General features: G+C 42.0%; 1 protein-coding gene across 1 annotated transcript in view; it reads left to right on the forward strand.

Annotated features, from left to right (window-relative positions):
• Positions 1-19,036, forward strand: part of ROR1 (ROR family WNT receptor 1) — a 141,920-nt gene that overhangs the window by 117,412 nt on the left and 5,472 nt on the right. Inside the window, exon 7 of the mRNA XM_016208418.2 lies at positions 6,282-6,493. Within this exon, the coding sequence (XP_016063904.2) occupies positions 6,282-6,493 (212 nt within the window). The remainder of the gene's footprint in view (positions 1-6,281; positions 6,494-19,036) is intronic.

Below are 19,036 nucleotides of genomic sequence, written 5' to 3' on the forward strand. Positions count from 1 at the left end.
AAGGTATAATATTTATTTGTAAAATTTCAACTGTTTGTTTTAGATCATTTTTTTAACCTGTTGTGTATAATCCTCTAAGAAAAATTTTTCTATAGTCAGATATCTTTCCTAGATTCAGACCATTTTCAAGTTTAAAACATATCATCATCAAGTAGTTGATGGCAATGTTGAACAGACAGGTTTCTTCAAGCATGGCCTTATACAATTTGATGTGATTTGCTGATTAAAACTATTAGAGTACAGGCATGTGGTGAATTATAAGTTCATCTAATATTATCTAGCCCTCTATTTTTTGTCCATAAGGATAATCACTTGATCAAATGTTTTGATAATATTTAAAAGTGGTTGGTCTCCCACTCTGAAATAAATCCTATCAAAATTAAAACTATTTAATTGTATAAAACCTATTGAATTTTGGCACTTAAAGTTTAGCTCTGTTAAAAAAAGCCAGAAAAGGACTTAAACAGACATTTCTTCAAAGAAGATATACAAATGGCAATGAGCATATGAGAAGATATTTAATACCACTAGTCATTAAAGAAGTGCAAATCAAAACCACAATGATATCACCTCACATCCCCTTGGATGGCCATCAAAAAAATAGAAAATAGTAAGTGTTAGTGAAGATGTAGAGAAATTAGAACCATTTTGCACTGTTGGTGGGAAGGCAAAATGGGCTGGCTACTATAGAAAACAGTACAGATGTTCTCAAAAAATTAAAAATAGAGCAACCATGTGATCCAGCAATATCACTTTTAGGTATACATTCAAAATAACTGAAAGCAGAATTTCGAAGAGATTTTTGCACAGGTTTGTTCATTGCAGCATTACTCACAATATCTCAGAGGTGGAAGCAAGCCAAATGTTATCAGTGGATGAATGGATAAAGGAAATATGGTATATGGATGCCGGGTGGAGGGGCTTAATGGGGAGGGGCATCTTGTAATACTTTCAACAATGAAGAAAAGAAAAAATAAAGGTATAGCCCTGGCCCATGACTCAGTTGGCTGGGCATCCTCCCATGCACTGAAAGGTTGCCAGTTCAATTCTAGGTCAGGGCACATACCCGGGTTGCAAGCTTGATCCCCAGTAGGAGGCCACAGATTAATGTTTCTCTCTTACACCAATGTTTCTCTCTCTCTCTCTCCCCCTCCCTTCCTATCTCTCTAAAAATCAATTTAAAAATCTTTTTAAAAAAAAAGAAAATATTGTATATTACTCAACCTTATAAGGGAAGGAAATCCTGTTACATGCCAGAACATGGATAAACCTTGAGGGCATCATACTGAATGAAACAAGTCAGTTATCAACAAATGCTGTGTGATTTCATTTTTATAAGATATCTAAAGTAGTCAAATTTATAGAAACAGAAAGTAGAATAATGGTTGCCAGGGGCTGGGAGTTGGGGGAAATAGGGAGTTGTTCAATGAGTACAGCAGTTCAGCTTTGCAAGATGAAAATGCTCTGGAGCTCTGTTGTACAACAATGTGAATATACTTAGCACTACTCTATGCTTAAAAATAGTTAAGATGGTAAGTTTTGTGCTTTCACCATAAATAAAAGTTTTTAAATTAAAAAGGAAAGATTAGCCCAACTCTTTCCTCTTATAGAGGAGAAAACTGAGGCCCTGAGAATTTTTAGAAACTTTCAGTGAACACATGTGGATTCCAGTCACTAAGATTTTTCTCAATGAGTTATTGTCCTACCAGTTATTGTGGTTAAAACATTTTCTGAAGAGAATTTTAATCACTGTATATGGCCTATCAGAGTCCTATTTTAAGAATCCATCTGAGAATACACAAGGCAATAGATCACCTACTTAGTATTTCCACCATTAACTCAAGAGAACGAATGGCGGGCCCAGCATGCCCTCTGAAGGCCGAATTGCCACGGGTTCTTTGGCTCCAGGCATCTGCTTAAATATCACCGGTGCAGCCCCCATCTGCTAATGACCCTTGTGTTTTATAGTTTCCAACTAATAAATAGCAATTCCTATTTGTTTTCTATGGTTTTAAAATTTTTTTCAGATAAGATCATAATTTAACTTATTTAATATCCTTTGAATTCTAAGGTTCTGTAAGATTTCCTCCCACCTTTGCCACACTGCAGATCTGAGCATTTTGTTGTTTTTACTCAAAACTAATATCCCAGATGATGTTTCGTTTTATAAAAGTACCTCTTGAATGAGAAATGTATATCTTGCTCTAAGCCCAGAATAAGAAAGGAGTATTTTCTCTGTTATATTTAATTATTAATCAAAGTATTGAATATCATTGTAAAAATAAAACAGGAATGTCAGATGTGAACTGTGATACCAAATTGATTTTTAAAAGGAAATTAATCATGTGATCCAGACTAAATTGTTGGTTTCAAAAATCCCAAGCATTTAACTTGATATAACTAATATGTGCATTTAACTTTTAAACAGTTATTCCGAAGTATTAAAAATCTTCACCATTCTAATTTTCTTTGCCATGCATTGGAGGTGTCCATTACCCTTTAAAGTGCATAGTAAGAATAATGTCCATTATTCTAATGTGATTCTTTTCAATAGCGTGATCTCGCTGGATATTATCCCTCACTGAGAGGGAAGCTTGGACTCTTAAGAAGATGATGAAAAACAATTCCATATAGTATTTTAACTTTTATTAGTAATATAATATATAAAGCATGGAAGTATTGAAGGCAGACAGGCTTGCATTCCAACCCAGACTCTACCTCTTTCTAGCTTTGTCAAATTATCTGTTCTTTCTCAGCCTCAATTTCTCTATGTGTAAAATCAAGATAACATCAAGCACTGGGTTAAAATGATGAGTGAAAGTGCTGAGGCATTTAAAAGAGGTTGGGCAAATGTTAGTTTTCTAATTTTCCATGAGTAACATTAGTTGTTCTGAGGAATGTTTTTATATAAAGTCTTTTGAGCCAGACACTGACTCCCCTTCTGGCCAAATGCAGAGAGCTGTGTGGGAAAATAAGCCTGTTGTATGGTAGGCTTACAATAGGCCTGAATTTGCTTTCTGCCCCTTCCAACATGACCACGTATTGTTCTGCTTGATTATTTCACTTGGCAAGAAGACACTGTGCTCGCTTGCATATCCTCAGTGTAACCTGCAGGAGCCAAGTTTGACTGTGCTTAAAGAATTTAGCTCCTTGAAGTTTCTTCTCCTGCAGACCTAAGGGGGATTTGTCCCAGACCTCTCATTTACAATCAAAGGCGTTCTGTGAATAATCTGATATGGAATGTACAGAATAGGCTCCTTTGTTTGCCAGACAGGTGAGAGCCCTGCTTTCTCTTGTTGCTAAAAATCTGGGCCAGAAAAATGACTAGCGTTATGTTAGTACTAAATTAGCCTCATTCCTTTTGTAATCGTTACCCTCATAATGATTTCACTGAAAATCCAAGAATAACAAGGGGGACTTCTCCCTTTGTGGTACTGAGATATATGACAGTGTTTCATAATGTTAATTATTATTATAGCATCCAACAACTGGATGGCAGTTTTCAGTTTTCCAAGGTTCTTTTATGGACATTACCTCTCATGTGAACCGAATAAGGCTGAAAAAATGAGCAGATGGAGGTCAGGGAGGTAGTTTCTTGCTTACGGTTATTTAGAATTCCCAGCCCAGAGCTTTTATCCCTGAATTCTTTCCTACTCTCAAAGTGATTGAGTGATTGACTTGTAACAGATACTAGAATAGATACTTTCCATGTTACTTCATTTACTGTTTATAGCAATTCTCTGAAATAGGTGCTAACATTCCCATTTTACAGATGAGTTTGCTCGGAGAGGCTAAGTGCCTACGGAGGTTACATAGATAATAACAAAGACAGTCTGCAGAGTTTCTGACTGTAAAACATACACTTCCTTTATACTACTACACTGTTTCTAAAGTGGATGGATGGATGGATGCACAGCTGGGTAGATGATAGAGATATCTATCTATCATCTATCTATCTATCTATCTATCTAGCATCTATCTATCTATCTATCTGTCTGTCTGTCTGTCTGTCTGTCTATCTATCTATCATCATCTATCTATCATCTGGTAGGCCCTGTGGTAGACACTCTTCCATGCGATTTCCTTCTATCCACCCACCCACAGACATGCAGACACAGTTGTTACCTTAGGAACCTGAGACCCAGTTCCTAATGACTTGAATGATTAGAACGGCCTCCCAGGGATTCCTGGGCTATATGTTTACCTGCCACGGTATATAAAGTGGGGATCTAACGTAGCATGTCTGGCAAAGCTTCAGTGTTATTCCCCACATTTCAGACCCCCCCGCCCCCATCCTTCCTACTTCCACGAAGCAAGAGAAAGCCTAGCATGAGAAAAGAGGTGCAAAACAGCAGCCGTCCTCAAGCTCCTGGCAGTGTGGTGTGGTAGCTAGAGCAGGAGGTAGGAAGCAAGACCAACAGGGGAGGAGTCCCAGCTGCATGTCCTTGGGCAAGTTACTTAACCGCTCTGCTCTTCCGTTTCCTCTCCTATGAAAATGGAGATAAGAATGGCACCTGCCTCCTGGGGCTGGTTATGAGAATCAAATGAATGAGTTCATGAAAAGTGCTTAGTTCATAAAAAGTACCTGTCCCCTGTTTGTAATAGTGGCTAACGTGATTTTGTGCCAGTAGAAAATAATAACTATTAAAACTTATTTCTATTAATACTCAATAAGCGGATTTTTACCCCTCCCCAAACCCCTCTGAGGGTTAACCCACAGAGCACAGTCCCATCACCCAGATTTGGGTACCCCTTCTTGACTTCTTGACTTGAGTCTGTTTGTATGGGGAGAGGACACTATGATTAATCACTGCCCTATCTCACTGAACCACAGGTTCCTAGAGAAGGCATGTGCAAGTAGAAACTACATGTAGTATACTCCCACTTATGTGTACTGGAGAAGCCCACTATTTAAAGGGATTTTAGGGGTGGGGAGGTCTCTTCACCACTGTATTCATACTTCCCTTCCAGCATTTCCAACAACATATTGTATTTATCGTCTCTCTGTTTTTCTTACTAGACCATGAGCTCCTTAAGGGCAAAGGACATGTCATATTTAATCTTGTATTCACAGACCCTAGAGTAGTGCTTGTCGGTAGTTGCTTTTGTTTATTGACTTACTGAACAAATGGGAGGATGACTGAATGGATGCGTGGTTAATTCTTTTGTTAAGTCAATAATCATCTCTGAATTTTGTGTCAATCTGAATTTTCACACTTTGGATTTTCTTTTTTCTTTTTATTTTTTTTAAAGATAGTTGATGAGGCTATTGGTGATCAGGGCATGTATTACACAACCCCTCTAAATACTGTCCAATAATTCTTATTTGTTTTACCAGTCAAATAATTTGTTAATGATAACATATGCCCAGTTTTAAAGGCCAGGCTCAAAGTGCTAAAAAGAAATGTAGGCCTAAGGTCCTTCTATATGTATTATACTCTTTTCCAAGCCATGGTAGTAGGTACAGTGGGTGTATAAAATTTCAGAAATACACTTCAAAGTGTTAGCACTCATAATTATTAAGTTCATATGAAACCATTTAAGAAGAATTCCTGGGTTTCGAAAAAGTATCAAGTTATACAGCGGTGCTGCGCTGGAGGGAATTACAAACACCGTCCAAAATAGATACTTGGCTTGTGTGCATGAGGAAAGGAGAGGCCCAGAGAGGTGAATGATTTGTTCAAGGTCACACAGCTCATCAGAGACTGAGCTAGCCCTGACTTCAGGTCGACTATTCTCAGGCCAGTGGGTTTGTGGACACTGGGGCCAGGATTCTTTAGTTGATAGTGGAAGATGCAGGACTGGCCCTGCATGGATGTCCAAACAGGCCCAGACAATGCCACGATTTCTGGAACATTAGATTGCGGTGTTTGATCTGGGCTAGCTGCCAAGGGAAGAAGAGCCCTGTGGTCCACGTTAATGCGCTTGGATATATACAGTGCATTCACGTGGCGTTTAACTTTTAAGGTGTTAGAGAAATGCAGGTCTCCGCTAAAGAGAGGCAGCGTCCGCGGGGGACCCACACACGTGGGAAGTCTTTATAATTCCCCTCTGCAATTTTTAAACGTTTGAACTTTAAACTTTTAAACTTCAATAAATTATGTTGAAGGTTTGATAGAAACAAATTGTAATAAGCAATGGTTCTTTTTTCTCTCACAGAGGACTTGTGTGTATAAAAGAATGGGAGGTCCTTTTAAACGGTGCCGTGTAATAGTATCCACGGTATTTGAACTCGCGTGACTTTTGTTCTTTTTCTTTTTTATTTCTGCTTCTGCCCCCAGACTCGAAGGACTCCAAGGAAAAGAATAAAATGGAAATCCTGTACATACTGGTGCCGAGCGTGGCCATCCCGCTGGCCATCGCCTTGCTGTTCTTCTTCATCTGCGTCTGCCGCAACAGCCAGAAGGCGGCCGCACCGCCCGCCCCGCGCCAGCCCAAGCCCGTCCGGGGGCAGAACGTGGAGATGTCCATGCTCAATGCCTATAAGCCCAAGGTAACGCCAGCGGGCCCAGCTGCGCTGACTCCGTCTGCTTGGGGTTAAAGCGAGCTCCTTTACCCGGCTTAGGAATCAGGTGACGCGGAACCGGGGTTGCAGGGGCTGGAGTTGGTTTGCAGATAACCGCGCGTCTCCGTCACCTGGGACGCCCTGGGCCCGGTGTGGCCCTTCAGTGTTCAGTCACATCGCGGCCCCGCCACTTAGGAGAGATCCCGACCAGCCCCTCGGGACTCAGAACGTGAGCTGTTTTCCAAAATTTCCAAGAAGGAAATTCGTATTCTTCCAATCAAACTGAAAGAGATGGAGAGAGAGAGGGGGGAGACCCAACGTTATTTACTAGCTTCACTGTCACCCTGCTTTACTGCGCAACACTGTGCATGTACCTGTCACTGTACTGCACACTTAAAATGGCAAAATTTATGTGTCTTTTACAACAACAAAAGTCCTTTTTATGCCTAACTTAAATCCCTTTCTCTTTGGTGTACGTGTATTTTAAGAGAAATGTTGCCTTTCCTAAAATCTTTGGATGTTGTTCCATGATAGCCCACCATAGCCTTCTCCTCTCTGGGCTAAAGCAACCCACTTCCTTGCAGTTTTTTCCTCCACGTCTTTCAACATTTGGGTTGTTTGGGGTCCTGGCGAGGAACCCAGGGTCACCGGCCCTTACCTTACAGGAGCACATGCTCCACGCCTTGGAGCTGAAATACAACAGAGGCTTTCTCTCTGGAGAGCAGGCCCCTCGATCCCAGGCTTCTTTGCAAAGAGATTTCATTTAAATAATTTAAGATTCTGCATCCAAAGCCTGTCTTTTCTTCTTATTCCAACTCCAAAGGAGTATTTATTCATTCATTTGACAAATATTTTCTCTGGGGTTGGCGGTCATATTATTATTATTGTTGTTGTTATATTGCCCTCATAAAGAGAAAATGCATCACTTTTAACAAAATCTTAGGAAAAAGTGTCTTCCACTCAGATGAACTAATCCTTTTACTCAATAAGTAGAGGAGCATAATTGTGACTGACGCATAGCCCTCATTTGATTTTATTTTGCTTTGCAGTTGGGTTTTTTAAATTTAAAAAGTCTTAAAATATGTGTCTATTGTAAAGTCATATGTGTTGGTAAGGTTTTGAGTTTTCTTAAATGCTAAAAAATCGTTTTAAGTATTCTGTCCCAAGCAAAACCACTGTTTTCTTGAATGTGAATGTTTACCATGAAAAAACCCCACCGACCCTGGAAAGCAGAGTTCACTAAGTGGTTGGGGGAAGGTGTGGTGGAGGTTCATCTCCTTTGACATCCTACCTGCTTGCTAGGCAGACGTCCTACCTATTTAGTAGCCGACTTACATACATCATATGTGTCATGCGGTCTTACACTTAATCCTTGCAAAGGCAGTAGAAGGAAATAGAGGGGTTAATATTGTTATTCATCCATGAAGCATCATCTAACTGACCTCTTATATATACCATGGCTTTTAACTTCTAGTGCAATAGGCGTAGTTCTATGAGAATCTTTCCCTGTCATTTCTGTTATTAAATGTTAAAAAGCCTTAGAAACTCCAGAACTCTGAGTGGGAGAGACACCCAGTTTGGTTACAGCAGTCACTGTCCTAGAGAGATGAGCTCCTCATTGCTGTGGCAGGAACCAAGGGAAAAGTCATTTCCACTTTGGAAAATTATCAATTTTGAAGATCAGCTTCCATCTGCAACTCAATTTCATTTCTAGTGAACGTTTTGGGTTTTTTTGCAACACATGATCTCCAACAGGCATGAAGTTTTGGATTTATTCAGTCTTTCATATAAAGATATAGAGCTTTGTGGCTTAAATAAAGCAAGCTACTGCTTGTTGATTGATAGAAATTGTCAAGAACTATACCAGGAGCTTTTACACGCATTATCTCAGCTATTATGGAAGATAGGTATCATTATCACTCTTGTGCAAGCAGGGTAACTAAGACTCAAACTGATTAAGTAACTTGCCTAAGGTCAAAGAGCTAGTAATTAAAAGAGACAAAATGTGAATATAGGACTTTTCAACTCCAGGTAAAGTACTTGCACTTGCCTGGACCCCATGATAACTTTTTCATAGAACAAATGATACTGGGAGGAGGAAATGGAAGGCCAGGAGAGCAATTAAATAGGATTCTACTTGGTCACTTTTGGCTGAACACTAACCACAGCCATCACCCCGGCTTGTGACAAATCCTTGAGAGGCCTGTATAACAGTCTCAAGCCTCAATGATGAAGTCTCTCTTGTGGAATTTGGCCAGAGCAAAAATAGTCCCCCATCCTCCGTGGTCACAGAGACAAATGTGAGATATCCTGGGGTAGATTTTCCCGAAGACTTGGCGAAGTGAGTATTGTTTTCATCATTTCTGGATCATTTCTGAAGTGTGCCTTGCAAGATCTCCCAGTGTCAAGATGTTTTCCAACACAAAGCTTCCAATGTAGCCATAAACATCTCACCAGCAACTCTGAACCCGCCAGGAAGTAGGAATGGCTCAGGCAGGTTTGACTGGGCTGAGGGGGGAAAGGAAACAGCAGAAACAAACGAGAACTTTTTTTTTCTCTTAACTCTCCTCAGAGATTTGGCTCCAATCAAATTTGAGTTTTTTGGTTGTTTGTTTTGGTTTTTACTGAGTGCCTTTCCTGGAAAAAGCACAAAGGACTTCGGAGACCTTAAAGAAAATTCCTAAGTGTAAACAGCCAATCTCTAAAGCTGCTTTGAAAGGTCACCGACACATAAATATTACATGTACCTATAAAATCTAAAAGGAAGGGACACTCATAAGAATGGAAGAGGAAGGAGTCCTTGAAAACAAACACCCTCCAGAGTAAAATCAAAAGGCTATTTGCAGGCCAGGATGAGACGGTAATGAAGGCTGGAAGGGGGCCTCATTCTCATTTCTCCTTGGCCAGTTCAAAAGTCAGAGACTCCAGGATTCTTATTTATCCAAATGAATGTGCCCTTCAGGGTTCAAACTATCTGTTTCCATCTCTCTGCACTTGCTGAGCTGCTAAAATCCGCCTGAGTGTTTGGATTAAGTAGAGGCTCCGCTGGGAGATGAGAAATCCATGCCCTTCAGAGGGGACAATAGGCCACCGCAGACAGACTGGCTGATGGGACCTGGCTTGAGTCCCCAGAGAGGGGGATGGTTCAAACTTTTGATGAGGCCCTAGTTTCCTTCGATCTGTGGGGAAAGGAAGCCAAGGCCCGACCAGAGAGGCAGCTTTCTCTGAGCCTTGAACAGTCAGGAAATGAAGATGCTCCCCCTGGTTTGGCCTCTAACTGCCCTGTGACCTTGAGAAGCCCCATGAGTCTCCATCGTCTCAGCTGCTCAGGGAAAGTAGTAGCTGTGTGCGTGTAAAGTACTGTTTATTTTCCTTTCATTTTGTTCAGCAAGAGACTTCAAGCCGTTCAGTGGGATTAGATAATCTCCTCTCTTTTCCATCTTTAAAATCCCCTGATGAATACTCCAGTGATGCATGAACCGAGTAGGCATTACAAATCTTACAACCTGACTAGGTGGTTTTTAAAAGCACCGCGGAAAATGAGCCGCCTCCGAGAAGCCAGTGGGCCCTAACCTCCCTCCTCCCTGATTCTTTCCTCTCCTGAACCCTACCAACTGCCACGTGTCTGAAAAGCGGAGCCGTGGTTCACGGCGCTTTGGGAAGGGGAAGAGCTGCGGACCATGCCTGGAAATGGAGCAGAGCCTCCCCCTCAAGCATAGGGTGGGCCCCGTTCTGTGCTCTCTGTAGCTCACCTAGGTGGGATTTAAGCCAGAAGAGAGGTTAAGGGGTGGAGGAGTTTGAGATGAGGGGCAGGGGAGGGGCGGGGGAGGGCTACAGCCAAAGTCTGAGCTGGCCTGCGGGTCCAAACCCCTGCAGCTCCTGGCCGATTGAGGACCATTTGGGAGCAAGCAGCATCTGCCCAGCTTTCTGAAGCTGGTGGCTGTATTTTATTCCTCAACTTCAGCCTCATCTCTAGCCAGCTTCCCTGTTTCTTTACTTCCAAAGGCAATTCATCTCTCCTTTCCAGCCGAAGCGCTTGCTGAATGTACTGACACGACTCTATTCTCGGGGCCTGTCCCCTTTGCCAGCAATACGCTTCCGTCTAAAAAGCCAACTGTGTTCCGCTGCTCCTACCCAGCGGCACCACACTTGGCACTAAAAAGTCTTCAATAGCTTTTCCACTTACCCCCTTAAAGCCATTGTCTCCCCAGGCTTCTGAGCTTGTTGTTCTATGGACATGGACCTCCCTGGACTCTCCAGTGACGTAATGTCATCCAATGACCTTTTCCCGGCTTCCTCCTCTTAGCTTCTCTGGAGCATTCGATATTCTTAACCACTGTCTTGAATTGCTTTTTCTCTTGGCCTTCCTCCTACCTCCTTCTGTTTCCTTCCCTAGTTCTTCCTTTAATTCCCTAAATGGGAGCACCCCCTAATGTCTGCCAGGCCCCCCCCCCCCATCTCTCTCTCATGCTGATTTCATCTCTGGCATCACTTTAGCTCCACTCAATATAATGATTCTGAAAGGACCAATCTCAAGTTGTAAAATTCTTTCTCCCAGCACTCAAGGGTCCATATGCTCTGGACCTAACTTACCTTTCCAGCCACATTTTTTTCTCAGTCTCTTTCTGGGAGGTGGCATGATATACCTCAAAGAGCAAGAACGTAGAGGCAGAGAGAGGATTACAAAGCTTGGCTCCATTGTTTACTGGCTACGAGTTCTTAGCAAGTTTTCTGAACCTTTTTTTCTCACCCATAAAACAAGGGTAAAAATAGTACTTGAAAGAGATATTTTAAATTTTTTTTATTGAAATATAATTGACATACAACATTATATTAGTTTCAGGTATAAACATAATGATTCAATATTTGTTTGTATTGTGAAATGATCACCACAAGTCTAATTAACATTCCTCACCATGCAGAGTTACAACATTTTACTTTTTTTTTTTTTTTTTAAATATATCTTTATTGATTTCAGAGAAAGGAGAGGAGAGGGAGAGAGAGAGATAGAAACATCAGTGATGAGAGAGTCATTGATCAGCTGCAGCCCGCAACCCGGGCATGTGCCCTGACCGGGAATCAAACCCCGATCGCCTGGATCCTAGGTCAACGTTCAACCGCTGAGCCACGCCCGGCCGGGCAACATTTTCCTTTCTTATGATGAGAACTTTTACTGTCTTAGCCACTTTCAAATATACGACAGTATTATTAATTAGAGTCTCCATGTGCACATTGCCTCCCCTAGGCTCATTTATTTTATAACTGGACGCATGTACCTTCTGACTCCCTTCACCCTTGCTCTCTCTCCACCACCCACCTCTGGCAACCACCAGGCTGTTTAAAAGAGAGATTTTGGGCACTTCAAGATAGTGTGTCTGGCACCTCACAAGTACTCAACAGCTAGAAGTTACTATTATTTTTGTTACGGAGATAACATGAATAACCCCAAACCTTTTAATCAGCTACCAAGTACTGTGCACAGGATCACGTGGGTTGAGGGGAGGCTGTAGGAGCCGACAGCCCACAGCAGTAACTGGGCTGAGGACGGGGGAGAGAAGCACAGAAGGGGTACTCCTCGTGCCTGTCCAGGTCGCATAAACCCACTGCCCCACACCCGTTCACACCCCAGGGAAACTCCGTCGGGGTGGAGACGGTCTGCGAATGAGGGCTGGGAAAGTCAGTATTAAAAATGGGTATATTATAAATGGTCTAAGGAATAAGCTGAAGCACTTCACATGCATTATCTCAGCAGAATCTTTATAGCAACCCTATGAAGTAGGTACTGATTTGAGCCTAATTTAGGGGTGAGAAAAACGGGGCTTGAGATTAAGAGCTTGCCCAAAATCACACAGTTAGTACTGTGTGTTAGAGTCAGAACTCAAACCCAGGTCTGCCCAGGCCCAGAGCTCAAGGGTTTCTTCCCCATTTCACTCTATTGCTTTAACTTCCGGGCTGACTGAGACACGCAGGCCCGTGTTAGGAGTGCGTGGTGGCTCCAGCTGACATTAAAATTACTGGCATCTGTGCGGCCTATTTCCAGGCAGAATGGAACCTCTCCCATTGACATTATAAAGTAATTCCACCACAGAACCAACCCTGGTCACCACCAGACATTCAAACCAACTATTAGAAAGTTATGTTCCAGAGAAAAGAACTGTTTCTGATGTTAAATCACTTCCAGAGAAGTGCCTGCTGGACTCTGAGCAAATGTGGCAAACGATTGGTTGAAACTCCCTCTAGAATTCGCTTGCATAAGCCAGAAGGCACTTGGTTCGGCTGAAGTCTTTGAAAATGTCCATAACCTCCTAAAATAAAATGGTTGTGGCCTTTAAGCTTTTAAATGTAATCATTTCCACTTATGAGTGGAGTCGATTGTTTCACAATTCTAACACTGTTTACCTAAGAACCAGTAAAATGCACACGAAAGGAAAATCGGCTTTGGAGTCTAACAGATTCCTGTCAACAGCCAAGTCCAGAAAAAAAAAATCTTAATTTCATATGCTCTCTGGGGCTCTTGTGCCCAATTCAGGCGAAGGCTGTTGTTGAAAAGTTTAGTTCGCTTATCCCAGTCAACTAATAGAGACAACAAAGGATCTAGAGGAAGGTCTAGAGCATCAGGGACCAGAGAGCAATTGCACATAGACATTCCACTTCATGCCGGTGGGCCTCATGCTTTTATGTGGGCCCTCTGAGGTCTGCATGAAAACTGTCACTTCTTCCCAGTAAAACGCTCCAACCTTGGAGTTAGACATGGTTGGATTTGAGTCTTGACATCACCACTCAACAGCTGTGCTTTTATAGGCAGGCTGCTTAACCATGCAATGCCTTGATTTCTCGATGCATAAAATGGAGAGATCATAGTGTAAATCTCACAGGGCTGGGATGTGGATTAGGTGAATCGATGCATAGGACCTAAAGAGCAGACAAGGGACTGTGGTGTAGTCATTCAGAAGAGACCCTGGACTCTGAATTTACAGCCCACCAACTGTGGGATCACTTAACTGCTCTGATCCTCAGGTTCCCCATCTGTACAATGGGCATAGCAGTCACAGTGGCCAATTCCATAGGGTTGTTGTGAGGATGAAATGAGTTACTATGTATAAAGTACTTACAGCTTAGCACATAAAGACTCCGAAAAATAGTAGCCATTATGATGACCTGAGTGTTTGGCACATGCAGGTATTCAGTGCATGCTACCTGTTATTCAGCTCAGATGACAAGCATCTAGGATAGGAGCTGGGCCTGCTCTTTTCGTGGTTCTTGCATGGCTTATGTACTATTCTGTATGGATACTCTTTTGGTATATAGTATTTATAATATCAGTTGAGTGATCCAAACAGCTATTAAAATATACCCCACACTATTGGCTGCACATGAAAATAGAATGAACCGATGACATGACCCAAGCTACAGAGTGACTTATATTTCAATGAATCTCGCTAATAGAGTAGCCGTGCAGAGTAGAAACCCAGTAAATGCCAGTCAATGGACCCTACATTCTCCTCTAGCTGGCGTTTCCAAAGCCTCTTCTGACGCAGAGTATTAACTTCTCTGTGTTGTGTAAGTAAGAATTGCTCAGCCAGGTTCTTCAGACACACTGAGGTCATTCAGCCCGCAGGGAAGGAGCAGGCACCCAGGTCACGAAGTCATTGTCTGATCTGTAAAGGCTTATTCACATGTACCAGTGGTTCTCAAAGCGAAGCCTCCATGCTGGGATAATTTTCATTCCTGGGAACTTCACAGAAATGCAGCTGCTCTGACCTACAGAATCAGAAAGCACTGTCTGTTTTAACAAGCTCCCCCCACCCCAGGGGGTTCCAGTACCTGCTCTGATGTAGAGTATACTGGTCAGTCCTTGAGATTCAGAGAGTAAGTCCCCGAGCAATACCGATCTCAGAGAAAATTGTGCTTCTAAAGAGAAAACGGATCTGGTAATGTCGTCCTATTACTCAGAGTACCCATCTGATTTCAGTAGGGCCAGGATCTGCTTCATTATTCCTCTGATGGGTCTGAGGACAAACACCACTGTGTGGAGCCTGCTCTTCTACAGACACTGTGTCCAGCTAGAAGCCACAAATATATATAGCAAAAGAGATTTGTAAAAGGGCAGCCGTCTGTAGGAAAGGAACCAGTACAGGAGCTGTAGGGGTTGGGTGCATTGCATAAATATGAACTTCAGCTCTTTGTTACCACCTGCTACTGGAGCCACCTTCCTGTCCGAGAATTCAGCTCTGCTTTTTATCTGTGTCTCTACTTCAGGTTAGACTCAAAAGTAGAGCATTCATACCCTGTTCAGGTTAGAGGCCAAAAGCCACAGAGGGGATCCCCACTGCACACACATGTGGGTGGCCAGCACAGTCCTCACCTTATTTCCTGTGGCAATCACTATGTGAAGTGAGCGGGAAATGGAAGGTTAGTAGTCAGCTGTGTCACCCAGAGGAGTCATTTCAAATGTATTAGCGCCTAAGGTGTCACATAAAGTCACGGAGGCAGACCTACTTATCTATCTGCCACCTACATAATTAGAATTTTTAAGAACCCTGCCCCGTGGTTCATTGCTTTCCTATCTAAAGGTCATATGTCTAAAAGGTGCACATGTCCCCACTTTGTATTCATCACTCGGGTGAAAGAAGCCGCCAACATCAGCCCTGTAGACAGGGCTGTAATACTCACATCTGACTCATCTCAATGACTCACCTCTAAAATGTTCTCCCTACAGTTGCTCTTCAGAAATGTCTCAGGGAAGGAGCACAGTGGAGTTGCAGAGTAATGTATCAACTTCTACATCAACTTTGATTTTTCTCCCCCACCCCAAATTATATAATTTTTAAAACCGCACTGGGGCAGATGTGTGTTTACTTTGAGAAGTAAAAATGTTAACATTTAAACTGAAAGCCTGTTTCGGTTTTAAGGTACTTAATTGCCTTACAGCATATAATAAACCGAGCCCATCTTGTCATTCAACTAATGGAGGGAGTGATAAAAAGATAGGAGCCCAGGACCCTATTCATTCCAGTTTTCCTTTGTACTGGGTTTACTTTGGCACCGTGCCTCATGTGTATTTTACACTTCTTTACATTTTGTACATCCCTGTATGACAAATACTTGTCAAACAGAAACTAAACAGATTTATAACCCCTTAACTTGAAATGAGCCAAAATTGAACTGCCAAAACTTTATGACTTCATTTTCTTTCATAGTTTTCCACTACATTGGTTCAAACAGACAAACCCCACTTGAGGTCAAGCAGAGGTCATTTCACTTTCATTACTAAAATATAATTTACAATATGCCAGACCTAAACAAGTTTAGCCTAAAGGGTTTGTATAATGTAAACCATCTGTTCCTCAACAATACAGCTAATTTCCTGCCGTTACCGTACAGTCTACTGACTGCTTCTTTAAGGGTTTTTATGATTTTTTAACTAGTTCAGGATTTATGTAAAATTTGAAAATGAGTCTGTAGTTAAGACTCATTTGTACCGAGTAACTTGAGCATTTTAAAAATGCAAATCACTGTGTAAACTGTTCCCCTGGAACCAAGCTCCGAGCAGCTTTTTCTGGGTACTTCTATGCCGGCTGCTGCACAGGTGTTCGAAGGAAAGATTTTTGTGAAATCTGCCATTTTAGTTGCTTTCCATGCTTCTTTTCAAATCCCTCCCTCCCCCCAAATTTGGCTGTGACCGGCTCTGGTGAACAACTCCTTCCTTTCATAGGCTGGAGAGGAGCTGACACTCTAAGCGCTGTGACCCACCAGGTCCCGGTGAGATAGGACAAGACACCCTGGGTGGAAACGTGCTCCCTCGTGTGTCTGAACAGGGAGGAAGGACAATTCCAGTTCCACCCAGTGACCACACGCTGAGGCTGACCTCGCAGCCCCGCCCGGTGTCAGCCCCAGGCTGAGCCTTCAGAAATGGTCCAAGTCCGACTGGTCAGCAGGCTCCTCCGGTTTCCAACAGGATGGCGGGCCCAAAGCAGAAGGCCTCGCACACGCAAGTGCGGCTCTTCTGGCTCTCCTAAAATTTCTTGGTGTGTTTTAAAGCCTCTTCTCCATCTTTAAAATGACTTCCAAAGGCAAACCTGAGAGAGCTGATTTGCTCACCATAGCATAGGGGACTACAGCCAGGCTTCTTCCCCAGGGAGCGCCGGGCCCTGTCCAGCCCCTCTCCTCCAGGCCCCAGGAGGCTGGCCTGCCTGCTCCCTTTTCCCATCTGCCACCATCCTCTCTCCCACACGGGCTCTTGGCCCTCTACCTGCATCTTCATCACCCACCCTCGGGATCCAAAATAAAGTCTCTGTTATTTTTTAAAACATTTAAAAATAATAATAATAATAACATCTACAGGACAACAGAGAAAGATTAACAAGAGGAAATTTAGCATGTTTTTTAAAAAGCGTAGAGGGAATTATAGAAGACTGTCTAGAACTCCTTAGGCTATAAATGTATCTAAATCATTTTCATATACTCCACTTCCTAGATGACTTCCCTAATAAGGAAAATAAAATTGATTTAAAGAGTACTTAATAGGTGGAAGTGGCTTTCATACATTGTTGCATCTAATCCCTACTGTAACTGTGAAAGCTAGATATTATATTATTTCATAGCTATGGAAATACAGGTTCAGAAAAGGTAAGAAACTCACTCAAGGCCTGCCAACTAATATATAGAACCCACCCCACAGGGTTGTTGTATTAAATGAGTTAATATTTGTTCAGTGCTTAGAACAGTGTCTGGCACATAGTACATGCTGTGTAAGTATCAACTATTAATAGAAAGCAACAGGTCCAGGATGCAAATTCAGAGTCCAACGTCCCATGGTTTGAGTTATACCACACTGCTATGGGTTAATGTCAGCAGGGGCAGGAGAAGGGACAAAGAGTTCTAATTCTTCATCATATCAGTCTGCTATTCCTTGGGCTTAATTCCTAATTCCCATTTTTCCCTCAAAAGAAATGTACTATTCAGTCCCTTGCCCTTCTCTATCACCAAAAGCCAGGGGATCCTGTTTAGATCAAAAAGTAAGGAGCACCTTCTATGCCATTCAAGGGACCTTCACATAAATTGGCTTCATTCACATCGTTAGGAAAAAGTTCTGGCTGGTGTGGCTCCGTGGTTGAGCATCGACCTATGAACCTGGAGGTCATGGTTCGCTTCCCTGTCAGGGCACATGCCCAGGTTGCGGACTCAATCCCCAGTAGGGGGCATGCAGGAGGCAACTGATCAATGTTTCTCTCTCATCAATGTTTCTATCTTTCTGTCTTGCTCCCTTCCTCTCTAAAATCAATAAAGACTTTTTTTTAAAAAAAAAAGTTCTTATGGAAATCCCAATCTTAATGTCTTGCAGGAAAAATTCACCTTGGCTTACTCTTGCACAAAAGGAAAATCATCTGAGTGCTGCAAGAGAAAAAAGTAGGGTTGGTTCAGTGGGTTTCTTTCCCCCATCTCCCAAAGGAACTCCATAGCACCCACAAGGATCCAGGCCCTGTAAGCAAAAGGAGAGTAGTGGGTGGACCTGTGATTGCAGAAGAAATGTCCTGATTCAGTCAGGTGGAAAGACCGGTCATATGCTTTTCTAATTATTTACGTTTTTGAATTGATAATCTGTTCTCCTGGTTCAAAATTTTAAAAGAATAAAAAAGCATGAAGTAAAAAATCTTCCCCTTCTGTCCCCTCCTCCTAGTTGTCACCTCTGTGCCCTCCTGGTAACCACTGCCTGCCATTTCCTAGCATCCTTGCAGTTTCTTTATGCACAGAAACATGAATATATTCTTTGTCGTCTTCTCTGTCACACAAAAGCAGAATACAGCATTAACTTGGTTGGTTTTTTTTCTTTGTTTTTTTTTTTCTCTTCTTCTTTAACTTAGCAATAGGATTTTGAAGATCTCTCCCTATCAGTACATAGAAAGAGTCCTCATTTGTTCTTGTATCTATGTAATCTTTTATTTACTAGCTCTGCCATAATTAATCTGATGTCTCCTGTAGGTAAACGGTGAAGTTGTTTCTAATTTTTTGCCGTTACAAACAATACTGTAATGAATCAGATAGATCAATAAGCTTTAATTTACTGAATGTTTACAGCAATATATTCCTTTTACTTTCAGCAGAAGTAACTGTCCTATAAGAAACTGTCCTGTTTTCAAATACAAAACCCATACGCTCTGCTTGAACAATTAAATGAGACCTATTTATAATAATATAATTTGCAGAGAAGAATTAATATTTCAAAATCCTCAATTCCATTTTGTCCCTTTAACTGGGTGTTTTGCTGCAAGTTTAATTACACTTAAAACTAGGTTAGTGGGCATTTTTGCCCTGGGAAATAAGTATCATGAACTCTAAATTAGCACAATTTGGATTAGAGAAGTTTTTTTTACCTAATTTTCTAAACTGTTGTTTTAAACTCTGTGTGGAGAGCCCTGTGTTCCATATGGATTTGCCATGTTGTCAGCTTCAATTGGGATCCTCAGAGAAGCATTCCTTTCCTAAAAAATAAGGATTTTAAAGTGCAGGGATTATTTTAAAAATCCGTTT

The sequence above is a fragment of the Miniopterus natalensis genome, chromosome 9, assembly GCF_054644295.1.
Source record: "Miniopterus natalensis isolate mMinNat1 chromosome 9, mMinNat1.hap1, whole genome shotgun sequence".
Classification (NCBI taxonomy): Eukaryota; Metazoa; Chordata; class Mammalia; order Chiroptera; family Miniopteridae; genus Miniopterus; species Miniopterus natalensis.